The sequence below is a fragment of the Malus sylvestris genome, chromosome 17, assembly GCF_916048215.2.
Source record: "Malus sylvestris chromosome 17, drMalSylv7.2, whole genome shotgun sequence".
Taxonomy (NCBI): Eukaryota; Viridiplantae; Streptophyta; class Magnoliopsida; order Rosales; family Rosaceae; genus Malus; species Malus sylvestris.
The window spans coordinates 21642703-21658287 of record NC_062276.1 but is presented as its reverse complement, the minus strand read 5'-3'; the positions used below and the strand labels follow the sequence as shown (position 1 = coordinate 21658287).

The window sequence follows — 15585 nt, the reverse complement described above, 5'->3', positions numbered from 1 at the left end:
CTAAAACCCTCAAGTTTTTAGTCTAACAGAGACAATCTATGAATCTAAATCCGATCACTTATGTACAATCTATGAATAGTGTAACTATTTTTGTTCATGTATCTTGGGAGCATCAAGATCTCGACTTTAAAACACAACTGTACATGTACACTTTTTATTTATGTCGCACAAGGATTATAAGACCGACCATGTAAGTTGATGAATACTCCAAATTCATATAACTTATGAGAAAAAAGATTTGAACTCGAACGCTTATACCAAACCTACGACACCATGCTTGGGGATTCAAACCGGGGCACATATATTTTCAAAGATTTAATTCACATAACTGTAAGTTCAGAAAGTGTAAAAGAACAATATAAAGAGCAAAACTTAATTAATTGGTGCTATGTTCAATTAATATAGTGGATGCAATATGCAATTATATTAATTAAAGCCCAAGTAATGAGAAGTAAATATTAAACGGCATTGTTGTAACTATTCGAGATTTATTTGTTTAATATATAGTTCTATTATTTAATTAAAGTGCTTTGTTAAATTATGTTTTTTTCATAAATCAATGAAACATTATAATTAAATTTTATTTCTCAAATAAAAAGGGGTACATCTTAAAAATCTAATAAGATAACCTAATAATTATATGTACCCAAACCAATTTGTGATGCTAGGTTCGTCTTCACTGAGGTTCGAGGTGCCTCATCACATAAAAGATTTCTTCTTCTTGTCACTTTCCTTAATTTGTGCCTACAAAAAGCTTGTGTGTTCGGCGATGCTTTGTCGTCAACCTTCATGAACATAGCTTCCCAATCTCTTTTATCAATCTGAAGTTCCTTGCATACTCAACTTGACTTCTATAAAATAAACCACTCTACTTGTCAGTCTCACCTTTTAACGTCGTCTCCTTTGGAACAACGTTAGAAACACACTTAATAATTCAGTATGTTGGGCAAATTTTCACAACCTTCCAACATTTGTGATGGTTGAACCTTGTGATGAATTTGGGCAAAATTAGGTACCAACTGTTTGCTCGCATCAACTAAAACAAATAAAGTGGGAAAAAAATAATTATCTCAAAAAAATAAAAGTAGGTGCTGACAAAAAAAAAAAATAGAAAATTGTTACCTCATCCCCATTATTTGTGTCACCTTGATAATTTTTCACCGCTTTTGTCTGAGCATCTCAACAACTGCCTAATGCAAAACTCAAATTTTTTATCATACTAGTAAGTGCACTTTTCCTACGACTAGTTCCATACCGACTGCTATAATTTCATGAAATTTCTTCGGCACAAGAAAACATCTTTTAGCGATTAACCATGCAGTTTCGGTTTCGACCCTACCTTCAACGGGATATGCCTTTTCGTAAGCACAAACAACATAGGAATGTAATCAATTAAATAAGAATGTAATAAAAGATTGTACATAATTTCGCATTCTTGCTTTCCTTTTTTATTTTATTTTTGAGACATAGTAGAGCTCTAAGTTTTCTGGATTTTGTCTGGGGATAAATGTTGTAATTCTAGTGGGAGAGAGGGAGAGAGGAAGGAGATAGAGGGAGCGAGTTTACAGAGACGAGGGACAAAGGAATGAGATAGAGGGAGTGAGTAAGAGAGAAGGGAGGGAGGGAGTGAGTGAGTGACTATAGCTGTAAATATAGGATTTCAAACGCAGCAGCTGGTAGGAATGGGTACTAAAAATTCCTTTGGACAAATAAAAAAGGAAAAAGAAAATCAAAAAACATGTAGCCATTGTGACCGCAACTGTATACTGGTGCAAAACCTCCTTAACCTAAAACTTAATCCCACCAACCACTATCCCTCTCAGTCCACTGATATCCAGAATACCATTATGCCCTTTCATTCCTTTTGCAATTAACTTTATACATTTTATCGATACTATTACTGTTTTTGTCCATGTAGTCATGCAAGTATGTAAAGAAGCTAAATTTTTAAACCCGGTCACTTATATACATTTTACGCAAAATGTTACTGTTTTTTTTCATGTATCGTACAAGAATCATAAGATCGGTCATGCAAGTTGAAATAACATATTTGGATATGTTCTAAATTCACTTAACTTGTGGAAAGAGAAATTTGAACTCGAATGTTCAAGATTTCTTTGCATAAGCAAATATCATAAGATCGACCGTGCAAGTCGAAACAACATATTTTACAAGTATGATTAATATAAAAATCAATGAACAAACTATATCTAAAACTAAAATACAGAGTTGACAACACATTTTATAATTTAATAGAAAACTATCAGAAATCAAAACATGTTGGTATCGACATAAGTTAGGTGCACACTTTGAAAAAAAGATTATATCGAAAATTCCTAGTTATCAGAATCTCTCAATCCATTCAAATTTTCATTTCAACTTTTGAAAAAACATCAAATTCGAAATTTTTGTGTAGAGATTCAAAAAAATTTATTGTCAAAAATTTAAATCTCATTCCGACTTGGACCCCTAGTTGAATCTTATTATTTAAATCATTAAGATATCAAATGAGCTTTGAAACTTTAAGAAGTGGAGATAATTAGTAAGTGATAATCGTTTGACACAAACAATAATATTATATGTAAAACCTTTATTTGGATTCTGGCAATAACAAAATTCTTTGTTTCCACATTTTTTTTTTGGAAACGCCAGTTGAACCTATGAACTTATGAAAGATGTGACAAGCTATGACTGATTGACCGCAGGCTGAGGGAGGGCCACAACTTTCATTTACCTATGGTAAGGACTCTGTCACGCATTTTTCTCTGGTGAGGGTGGGAGTGGTTGGGTCATGGTGTTTAAGTGGGCTTGGGAGGGAAGGGAAGAGGCTGGCTTTTCTGCTGCTTCTGGTTTTGATGAATTTACCAAATTAGCCTGGTTTTTGGACTGGTGTGTAAGACGAAGCAACGACCAAGTCAATTTAAAATTAGATATATACAATAATTTTGGTGACCCAGAAAATTACTGAAATATTGTGATGGTGTGTCGACAACGCAGACCCAGCACTTCTCCCCTCAGTACACACCAAGCACGGCAACGCAGACCCTGTCTCATTCCAGACTGATTTTATCGTAGCACGATATTATCTGCTTTAGGCTCAGCTTGCACGATTTTGTTTATGGAAAAACACAAAAACTTCTTAGTGGATCATCCATCTTTGGATTGTTCTCGCTCGAACTCATTTAACTTCGGAGTTTCGATGAACTTCGAAGCCAGTGAGGTTTCAAAAGGTCTCGTAGTAAATGGAGGTGAACATGTATATATAAGGCATATCACTTTCTCTCTGTTGATCGATGTGAGATGTTGTAGACCCAGCATGGAACATATATACCCACTGAAATTTTTGGCCTTTTGCTGGGTTTTGGGTTGGAAGAGAAGTAAACAGAGCCTATGGGAGGAACCAATTAATATGCAACTCGAAAACGAGTTTATCGAAATAATAAATATCGTACTATTCTCATATAACAAGTTTGGGATGCAACTGTAACACAGAATACAGTCTATGACCCGTCAAGTCAGAGACAAAAATGGCGTCGCTCGGATTAAGCTATGGTTGGATGCTCATTTACTCTGGTCTAGCTCACCCCGCCAGTTTCATAAAGCAAGGTTGATGTTTTTCTTTTTTGTTAATAAAGTTACACGAGTGTAACAACGGGAACTAGTTTTTGAATTTGTCGTATCATTTTGTATTCAAAGCTATGGAACTAAAATTGTGAACCCATATTGTTCCAAGAATACATGAAGCATATATGCTAATTAATAAACACGATTTTTACAAATAATTATCTATAAGCAACAATTAAGCTTAGACGGGCTTGGCCCCAATGGCCCGAAGACATAACAGTTCGCCTAAATTCAAGCATTCAATTCAACCAACGATGGACTTGTAGTTTATTTAAGGGTACCCCTTATTTAATTAAGTATTCAACATCTTGAGTTTCATTCTCACCCTTAAATATAGCCCGTCTCGATCTCTATCTCTCCCTCTCATCCATGGCTGCTGAATAATTGCTGGAGGATATTGAGACGTAAAGTAAAGAGGGGAAGTGAAACATGCAGGAAACTTCCATCTAAAAGAAAAAAAATTATATTTTCAATTTTAACTTTGATCTTTATATTACGACCATGGGATTTTTATCAAACGGATAAGAACAGAAGCTCAGGTAAGTGTCCGAGGAAGATAATTAGGACTACACAATTCTTTCCCTATATGGTATTCGTTGACCACAATCAATCTTCAATGTTTCACACGGTAATGTCCTCTGTTCAATTTTTGACGCTTGTGCATACACAATAATGGCTATGGAGGCTAAAATAACTCGGTAAGTCTTTTTGGACTCCAAAAAAATAGACTACCTTGACGAAGCAACCAGAAGCTTCTTAATTTGAAAAATAAAATAAAAATAGTGGAACTTTTTAATTTTCCTATTTATGTCCCATCCTCTAATATATGAATATATATTTACGCAAAATATCATTATACCCTTGCATTCCTTTTGCAATCAACTTTATACATTTTATGGATACTCTTACTGTTTTTGTCCATGTAGTCATGCAAGTATGTAGACTAGCTAGATTTTTAAACTCGGTCACAAGTATACATTTTACGCAAAATGTTACTATTTTTATTCATGTAGCTAGTGTGCATCACAAGTTTGACTTTCACAATTGTACATGTGCACGCTTTTTTTGTGTCGTACAAGAATCATAAGACTGGTCATACAAGTTGAAACAACATATTTAGATATGCTCTAAATTCAATTGACTTGTGGAAAGAAAATTTTGAACTCGAACATTCCAGACTCATTTACATAAACAAATATCGTAAGACCGACCATACAAGTCGAAACAACATATTTTCGCAGGCAATATTAACACCAACATATCTACTATTCTTGCAAACCAAACACCAGCTTCTCCCTCACATTTGCCCGGCACCTTGCTCTCTCACAATACAAACCAAAACAGCGAAGCAGCCACCTATTGCTAGACCAAAATTGTTGGAGCAGGCTTGGTGTTGTTATTGAAAACAATTCCCAAAAAAAAAAAGCCGTATGAGGCGGCACTGAATCGGAACCCGAGATCGTCGTGTTTGTCATCTCCGGGCCATGACCTGTTTTGTACCCATTTGGACAAACAGAAAATGAAAATAGAAAAACAAAAAACAAGTGGCCAACCTCCTCCTCACACCTCAGTTGGAAATTGGGATTTCAATTCAACTTTTTTTAAGTATATATGGTATTATTGTCTCGTCAAAAACATTGTTAAATTCAATCTCCGATTACGATTTTGACTGTTCTCCTATTACAATTTTATCCATCATAACACACATGATAACTTGTAGAGATTTTTGAAAATCTAGCAAGAACAATGTTTGGTATAACAAAATGTAATAAAAGAAAACTAATGAAACAAGTTTGAAAATTTTGAGTTTTAATATAAAAATAAAACAAAGGGTACAACGAATAGTAACATGATTGACTTTTTAGTGTAAAAATGTGATTTTTCGTTAAAGTGAACAATACTGTAAGCTTTTCGTTAAAGTTCCCATGTAATAACTTAATTAGTTGAAAAGTTAAAAAAAAAATCTACAAATTGCATTAGAACATTTGGTGTAATGTGTGTTTGTGTATTATGCTAGACCTATTGTATCAGAGACATCAATCAATTCAAGAGCCTTCAATCTCTCTCTATATCATCTTCTTTTGAACTAATCTTTCATTTTTTGCAATGTAGCTAACAGTTCCACAAGATAGATCGTGAGTACTGAATTTCATCTTCTAGTTTTAGCCTTTTAGGTTTGGTCTGTGACCGAGAGCTTGGTCTTGGAGACTTGTTAGGAGAACTCAACGAATTCTTCTCACATCTAGGTAACATATTGGTTGGCATTTTGGCATTTTTGGAGGAAGTGTTCGGTGTGCCCATTTCAAAGGAAGTGTTCAGTGTCAGGAAAATGACATGGTATCCCAGTAGCCGTTTTTTCATGCAGTGTTTGATATGTCTTTGTTAGGAAAATGGACTATATGAAACGGGATTATCATTATATTGACGTCTTGCTACAATAATAAAAAGTTATTGAATCAAGACTCCACACGACATTAAATCTATTTTATATAATTTGATCCCAATGTAGTTATGTTCCGTTCATGAATGATTAAATGTAGTAATTATATTAAATATGCATGTTCACATGATTTATATATGTATTAAGTGCATATAAGTATGACTGTATGAGAAGTAAACAACTTTTATAAAAAAAAAATAAAAAAGCAAATCTTTCCAACTAAAAAAGGGAAACAAAACAAAATTTAATTAAACTAACCTATCAAAGATTAGGTACGAACCATACAGGTGCAGTATGCAACTGGGATCAAGAACGACTCTTGGGGCAACTAAAATGCCTAATTCTCTTATTTGTGAAGGAAAATACTCCAAAATCACATCCGGTTGAGTCATAAATCAGGTAATCAAAGGTAAAATAAATATTGTTTCTCTCAACCTTCTGGCCATAGGATACTATATAACGGCGGAATGGTGATTAAAATGGAACTGGATCCTCTGAGGCAAACCCTAGGGATCATGCTGAGAGACAAACATGGGTCATTCAATTTCAATTCAACGGTTACAATTATTTTAACTTTAAAAGGAACTCCCTGTTTGTAGTGTTTGTCGCTCAGCAAGATCCCGAGGGTTTGCCTCGGAGAGAATCCAGGTCCGACTAAAATTACCTTTTTATCTTTTTGTAGTATCTTTCACTACGGCTTTATTTGTTTTTTTTTTCATTATTATTATTTTTTTTAATTTTATTTTAATTTTTCTTATGAAAAATCATAAACAACTCCATAAATGCAGAATCCTTTGCTAGGTGAACGAAATCACAGCTATTGTAATGCTCTACTATTGATCCATCATAATCAATTAATTTGTACCGATTGGACGTCTCCACCCATCAGCCACAGACCTGAGGTCATAGTCTGAGGAGATAAGCTGCCTACATCGTACCAAAATCGTAGGAGATAAGCTGATCTTGTCCAGTCTTAGCTAGAGGGTACCTACCCCTCCACCCAATCAATAAATTCGGATCTTGAAATTTGATCAAACGGTTAAAAACTGGAGATTCCTTTAAAAGTTATAATAACTTTAACCGTTAAATCAAATTTCAAGGATCCAAATTTATTGATTTAGTGAAGTCGGTGAAAGAAATCCGGAGATGGTCAATTTCCCAAGTTTTACACCCATTGACAGGGTCACTAGGTACCACCTCCTCTTCACTCCTCAATTGGAAATCTGGAATTCAATTCAACCTTGTTCAAGTAGATATGGTATTATTGTCTCCTTAAAAACATTCTTAAATTCCATCTCCTATTATGATTTTGACTGTTCTCTTATTACGATTTTATCCGTTATAACACACGTGCTAACTTGGAGATATTATTGAAAATATAACGAGAACAATGTTCGTACATTACTCTAGCTACCTTAGCCACACCATGTTTCATAAAAAAATAACATAGAACTTAGATCAATCACTTGAGTTACAAACATGCATGTTGCATCTAATCCTAACCTTTTATTTTCTCAAGTACCGTTGTGTGAAAGCTTTGAGATAACCCACGTTGAGGCCCATCAACTTTTTACAAGATCCAGCCCAAGTCAAGAGACCTAGTGGGCAGTCATAGCTGACTAAACCTCTGGTTACCCACTGAGTTGAGAGTGCTGATGTGTCCACTTTTAGACGTGGGACTTCGGATTCTTTCGTTTCATTTTTTTTTTTCTATGTCCTCTGGATTCATTTACGGAACCGCCATGTCACAAAAACGTAACCATGCCACATAAAATTTTCATTGTATGAAAAACACGGTCTGGCATACTAAATATCATATTATACAAAAAATCATTTTGAAGTGCTCAATTACTTATATAATAACACTTGGTTATCAATTTATGTTTGCGGTACAATAAAGTATTCTCTATTCAACTATTCACACACCCTAAATATCCAAAAACCCATTTCCTGCCTCCCGGCTAAGTTGCAGGTAGTTCTATCCTGAATATCCAAAAAACCAGTATTATTTTCCCTAACTTAAGTAGGATGGTGCATGTAGTGTTACCGCACAAGACCTCCAATTTTCTAAAACCCTCAAGTTTTTAGTCTAACAGAGACAATGAATCTAAATCCAATGATGTATGTACAGTCTGTGAATGGTGTAACCTTTTTTATTCATGTAGCTTGGGAGCATCAAAATTGACTTTAATACACAATTATACATGTACACTTTTTTATTTATGTCGCACAAGAATTATAAGACCGACCATGCAAGTTGGGGAATACTCCACTTTCATCTAACTTATGAGAAAAAAGATTTGAACTCGAACGCAAGTGACATATCCCAAACCTACGACATGCTTGGGGATTCAAACCTACGCATATAGATTTTCAAAGATTTAATTCGCAAAACTGTAAATTCGGAAAGTGCAAAAGAACAATATAAGGAGCAAAAGTAAATTAATTGGTGCTATGTTCAATTAATATAGCGGATGCAATCTGCGATTATATTAATTAAAGCCCAAATAATGAGGAGTAAATATTAAAGGACATTTTTGTAACTATTCGAGATTTATTTGTTTAATATATAGTTCTATTATATTTAATTAAAGTGCTTTGTTAATTTTTATTTTTTCATAAATCAATGAAACATTATAATTAAATTCTATTTCTCAAATAAAAACGAGTATATCTTAAAAATCTAATAAGATAACCTGATAATTATATGTACCCAGACCAATTTGTGGTGCTAGGTTCGTCTTCACTAAGATTCGAGATGCCATGTCCGTCATCATGGAAAAGATTTCTTCTTCTTGTCACTTTCCTTCATTTGTGCCTTCAAAAAGCTTGTGTGTTTGGTGATGCTTTGTCGTCAACCTTCATGAACATAGCTTTTCGATCTTTTTTATCAATCTCAAGTTCCTTGCATACTCAACTTGACATCTATAAAATGAACCACTCTCCCTGTCAGCCTCACCTCTTAGCGTCATCTTTTGGGAACAACATTAGAAACAAGCTTAATAATTCAGTATTTAAGGCAAAATTTTCACAACTTTCCAACATTTGTGATGGTTGAACCTTGTGATGAATTTGGGCAAAATTAGGTACCAACTGTTTGCTTGCATCAACTAAAACAAATAAAGTGGGAAAAAAATTAATTATTTCAAAAAAAATAAAAGTAGGTGCTAATAAAAAAATTAGAAAATTTTTTACCTCATCCCCAATATTTGTGTCACCTTGATAAATTTTCACCGCTTTTGTCTGAGCATCTCTATATTTGCCTAATGCAAAACTCAAAATTTTTATCATATTAGTAACTAGTAAGTGCACTTTTCCTACGACTAGTTCCATACCGACTGCTATAATTTTCATGAAATTTCTTCCACACAAGAAAACATCTTTCAGCGATTAACCATGCAGTTTCGGTTTCGACTCTACCGTCAACGGGATATGCCATTTTCGTAAGCACAAACAAAATAGGAATGTAATCAATAAAATAAGAATGTAATAAAAGATTGTACATAATTTCGCGTGCTTGCTTTCATTTCTTGATCGAGCTATCATTAGTTGATGAAATTTTAGACTAATAAGATGACCTATTCCAACAAGTACTTAGAGATTATTTGCTGACAGAGACTTAGATAATCAGTCCGTCTCAAAGCAATGCTGTTTATCTAAATTGAAAGTGCTCATTGGTCGGCTAATTCTATGACTTGAGTGTTGTTTATCGAAATTGAAGATATTGCCGGTTGCCAACACCCTCACAGATTTCAACTGGTGTTTAGTTACAAATTTTGATTACATCAAGTAAAATCCCTGATCTACTCAGGCCAAACCCTAAAAATCCTTGCAAGGTGGTTATTAAATCCTAGTCATGCGTCATAAAGAACTTGTGAGTTCAAGTCCCATCATGCTTCTATCCTATGCATCGGATTCTTCAAAACCATTTTCCTACATTTATGGGAAGTATAGGTTACTTGTTTAATTTAAATAACAGTCAATCAGCCACTCAGTATTATGATTTGGTGATATTCATCATAAGTAAGATGTTTTAGGTCCGAATTGCGTGGATGGTGAATTTGATGCCAAATTAGGTTGATCATTGTGTGGTTTAGCCAAACTCCCCTCCATTTAGTATAAAAATAGAGTGCTACTAAACTCACCCCATTTTTCACCCACCTTGTAATCAAAATGTTATTGACATATATTCATTTTAGAAAAATACTTTTAAACCCTTGTTTATAATTGGGCAGCTGACATGTAAATATGCGCCACCATCAACTACTATAACCACTTCAATGGAGAAACTTTTGAACACCCACATATTTGAACCAAAAAAAAATTGTTGGGTTCTAGGGTTTAGGTTGGATGACATTCATTGAAATCCCAAATGAGGATAGGGGTTGGGGGCTATCTAGAGTAATTATTATGGGTTTGCCATGTAGTTGGAGAAGGATTTGGTTATGGCGTGAAAAGGGGACATGTTTCGGTGGCAGAGGGGTAGGTATCAGGAGAGAGTGTGGTGGTGGGTAGGGGACAAAGATATTGATTATTGAGAGGTGGTGGTGGATGGGTTGCGAGATGGGGATGAGTGGGCAGGCGGGTTGGGGCTTCGGCTGCACCGTGAATGTGGTGTTGCGATTAAGGATGGGATAGATTAAAAAAAATGTATAAAATTTTTAATATATATTAAAGGTTACTTTAGAAATAATAAAGGGTGAGAAAATAACATTTCAATTTTTTAATTTTTTAAGGTGAGTGAAATTAGAATGTTGCTGGAAAAATAGAACAATGAAGTTGGTCTATCAACACTCTAAAAATAAATCGATGTGCTAAAAAATAATAATAATAGCAGTCAACCATTCTAGATTTCATATTTGGGAGAGAAAAACTGAATATGGCACATGAGGAGGGAAAAATAATGAAAAAGAAATAAATAAAAAAATAGCATACAGATTTTGAAAGAAATAAAAAGAACGAGTAAGAAAGAGCTATAAATTAAAAATGTAAATTGTTATTAGCACTCCACAAATTATATTTTTCATTCCAAATTTTTTATGATTAAAATATATATATATATATATATTTGTGAAGAATGTAGAATAAGATTTTTGAAGTACTAATAACAGTTTTTATTCAATTCAAATTACGTGATTCTGTAATTTTGGTTATGTTTATGCATTTAATTATTTATTTTGAAGAAAAAAAAACTTACCATTTACTCTCTGTTTAATTTCCTATAATCGAGGGGAATCAATACCATTTTCTCCTTCTCTTGACATAGCTGCAAAATTTGGAAAATAGAGCTAATTCACCGGGAGCATAAAAATATCTTCCAATAAGTTGACGGTGTTAAACCATAGAGATACCTTCCAATAAATTAGAATACATATTCTCAAATATCTTCCAAATTGTTGAGGTCGTTAGTGTGAAACCAGTTGGCTAAATCCTAGGCTAGGCTGTTGACAAACGAGAATTAAATTTACAATTTTAATTACGCTTTGACACTAAAAAAAATGGAAGACAATAAGTAAATTAGCATTTTCAATGTGTAATGAAGAATGCTTATTATATTATTAGCCTGAAAACTGAAAAATTATAGGGAAAATTAGAAATAGGTCCAATTTTATAAACATATTTTTGAAATAGGTCTAATTTTTAGTGACTTTTGACTTTTGAAATAGGTCCAATTTTTAGTTACTTTGGACCCATATCAAAATACCCCAAAATTATAAGGAAAATATGATCAAGTAATTAACATATTTTGAAGACCGATTTGTGTTCCCAACAATAAAAAGATTGAACCCAGATATAAGAGCTTTGATTTACTTTGCATTTCGGTTATGGATGGTCTAGAGATACATCTTGTTTCATTGATCTTAATGAAAAGAAATTTCAATCGAACATGTAATTAGTCATCAGTACGCGCTACTCGCTAGTCCTCGATATGTTGATATACTGAGGTGGGTGCAAGCTCTAGGCACAAGAAAGAAGATGGACAGATATGAGATGACCTTCATCTACAAATCATTATTATTACTTTCCTTGTTGATCGAATGTTTAATTTCTTCCTAGAAAGCAATTGAGCAAGCAAACTGAAAAAATACAATGGATGTAGCTAGGTTACCAGAGAGGAAGAGAGAGGACAAAAAGTTGAATTGAATGGGCATGTCTATTGGGGGTTTGTATGCTATGCAACTTTCATGTGCCCCAGAAAGTGAAGGGCTTGTTTCTGGGATGGTGACAACTAACAAGGCCGAGCCCTCTCCTCTCTATCTTTCCAACCCGAAACGCATTGATGTGAATAATGCAGTAGATAAAAAAAACAACAAAATAGTACGTACTGAATAAGATATCCCCATTACTCTCACCTACCAACCTCACCTCTTTTCTTTTACCAAGGTATCCCCACTACTCATGCCAAATTATGCGATCACACAACATATTTTAGCGGATATTCATAGGTCATTACAAGGTTAATTTGGGAAGTGAGAGTCAGGTAATTTGAGACATGAAAACCCTAAAACCTTTCGCTTCTCTAACACTATATAATAACACTACCACCTTCCCAATTCCAAATCATTTCATACTTCCTTGAGACCCTCATCTTTTCCCAATTCATTCTGCAATCTTCACGCCTCACTCTCTCTCCCTTCTCAATTCCTCCTAACTCTCATCACTGCAAGGATATACTTCCTTCTGAAACACAAGAGGCTTTAGCATCATTTTCCAACTATGAAAATGTATTTTATCCCATATCTGAAATGTCGTAATTGCTTCTGTTGATCCTAGACTCAATAATTTGTAATTTCTTTTAAGATTTATGTATAAGATTTGCTAGTGTGATAAGAAATTTAAAGTCGGTGAAAAAAAAAATGCAGAGCACAAAAATAACAGGATTAATGGTATGCGGACTCTTTCAGGATCCTTTATGATATGTCGACAACAGTGGTCAAGAAGGGGACCAATTGCTGAACAAGATATTGGCGGCAGTGGTCAAGAAGTGGGAGCTGTTGCTGAACCGGAAATCAAATTCACCACCGCAACAGTATGCTTCCATGTCTTTCAATGCTTCTTTATAGCACCATCTATTTTATTAATTCTAGCTTTCGCGGCCATCACGTCCCCTATAGATTACCTTTGTACCACAGTTCAATATGTGATTTGTGATATAATTATGGTGGAGATCATTTGTCGATTTAAGTAAAAAATCACCCCAAACATTGTCAAGTTCTTAGGAATAAGATGCATCAGGGAAGCAATAGAGATATTTTTATAGGCTCTGGGTCTTTATTTACAAAATATTATAGATCCCGAATGCATAATTTGTGTTTTTACCCTAGTATGTTGTTCCTACTACCTGATTTCCTATGTCTTATTTTTGAGACATAGTGGAGCCCTAAGTTTTCTGGATTCTGCCTTAGGGATATATGCTGTAATTCCAGTGCGTTTTATAAAATTGATGGACGGTGGAAAAAATCTTTAAGGTTATGAATATGCATTATTCGTTCTTTCAATTACAACTTGCATTTCTCTATTTTTATTTAAAAGTCATTAGGAGAATGTAATTGAAGGGATTGTGAATCCACAAAACTTTGTTTTTCTTTTCATTTTTAGGTGTATCATAATGTTTTTATTTTTAATATGTACCATTTTAATTCGCAACCCTAATAATGAGAAAATATATGATACACCTAAAAATGAAAAAAGGTCTATGGATTCTCAATCCCTTCAATTACAGTCTCCTGATCACTTTTAAATAAAAGTAGAGACATGCAAGTTGTAATTGAAAGCCCGAATAATGCATATTCATAATCTTTCAGATTTTTTCCACTGTCCGTTAATTTTATAAAATGCATTAGAATTACAGCATTTATCCCTAGGGCAAAATCCAGAAAACTTAGGGCTCTACTATGTCTAAATAATAAGACAAAGGAAATCAGGTAGTAGGAACAACATACTAGGGTAAAAAAACGCACATTATGCATTCGAGATCTATAATAATATGTAAATAAATACCTAGAGCCCATAAAAATATCTCTGTTGCTTCCTTGATGCATCCTATTCCTAAGAACATGACTATTTTTTGGGATGATTTTTGACCTAAATCAATGAATGATTGCCACCATAATTATATTAGAGATGGAGCTGTGTATGAAGGTATTCTATGGGGGACGTGATGGTTGCGGTAGCTGTAATTAGTAAAATAGACAATGCTATAAAGAAGCATTGAAAAACATTTAAGCCCTAAACCATACTGTTGTTGTGGTGAATTTGATTTTCGGTTCAGCAACAACTCCCGCTTTTTGCCACCCTTGCCGACATCTTGTTGATCTCGTCTACGACGACCGCGTGCTTGTTGATGACAGCCACGGTCGCCCCGCCCCTGTTGATCGCGGCTTACTTGTTGACCTTGCTGACCATTCCCCTCCCCATCCTCCAGTGGTTCTACAGTAAGAATAACAGGCATACAAGACAAACAAGAGGAAAATAGCTCCGTAAATAGAATGGATAATGATAACTAACTTATGAATTGTTCGTGTCCAATGATTATCACTTACTAATTATCTCTATTTTTTTTTATGTTCCAACCATGAATAGCTAATGGTGGATACAACATTCGGTTTGTGATAAAGATGAAATTATTTATTTCAGGTAAGCTAGAGTTCAACTCTTATGATATCTTTATGATTTAAATAATAAGATTCAACTAGGAGTTAAGTCGGAATGGATTTCTAATTTTCGACAATAAATTTTTTGAATCTGTACACAAATATTTTGAATCTGAATGTTTTTTCAAAAGTTAAAATGAAAGTCAGAATGGCATTTTGCAATTCTGATAACTAGGAATTTCTGATATAAATTTTTTCAAAGTATGCACCCAACTTATTCGGATACCAAAATGGTTTGATTTCTGATAGTTGTCTACTCAATTATAAAAATGAAAAGTTAATTCTCGTTTGTCAAAAGCCTAGCTCTGGCCTAGATTTTTTAACTCAGTCACGTATATACAATTTACGCAAAATCTTACTGTTTTTGTTCATGTGCTCGTGCGCATTACAAGTTCGATTTTCGCAATTGTACATGTGCACGTTTTATTATGTCGTACAAGAATTGTAAGACCAATCATGCAAGTTGAAATAACATATTTGGATATGCTCTAAATTCACTTAACTTATGGAAAGAGAAATTTGAACTCGAACATTCCAGATTCCTTTGCATAAACAAATATCATAAGACCAGCCATGAAAGTCGAAACAACATATTTTCGTAGGCAATATTAACACACTAGAAAACATATGATAAATATTGAGCGAAGTAGGTTTGATTACTAAATGTGAGTTTATTCATAAATTTTAGTTTTGTTGTTAATTCCAACTTTTACTTGATGATAATTATGAAATAATTACAAACAAAAAAATAACAAAAAAACAATCCACATTTAAAGTTGGTTTTAAGTCATATGAAGTTATTTGAGCTCAAATAAAATTTCTCTTCTTAAAATCTAGGGAGTTTTGTTAAAACACTGAAAATCGTAA

At 33.9% G+C, this 15585-nt stretch overlaps 1 protein-coding gene across 6 annotated transcripts in view; it reads right to left on the bottom strand.

Moving 5' to 3' along the window:
- Positions 1–15585, bottom strand: part of LOC126612388 (NEDD8-conjugating enzyme Ubc12-like) — a 118435-nt gene that overhangs the window by 55641 nt on the left and 47209 nt on the right. The window contains exons 5-7 of one of the 6 annotated variants that reach the window (XR_007619032.1): positions 1123–1190; positions 962–1036; positions 561–851 (exon numbers count right to left, since the gene is read on the bottom strand). The exons of 2 other annotated variants lie outside the window; for them this stretch is intronic. Coding sequence is in view for 3 of the 4 variants with exons in the window: in XM_050280796.1 (XP_050136753.1) it covers positions 1142–1190 (49 nt within the window). In the remaining variant the exon portion in view is untranslated. Of the gene's footprint in view, positions 1–560; positions 852–961; positions 1037–1122; positions 1191–1320; positions 1340–15585 lie in introns of those variants that run through there. 3 more of the 6 variants (XM_050280796.1, XM_050280800.1, XM_050280802.1) reach the window with 3 other exon arrangements.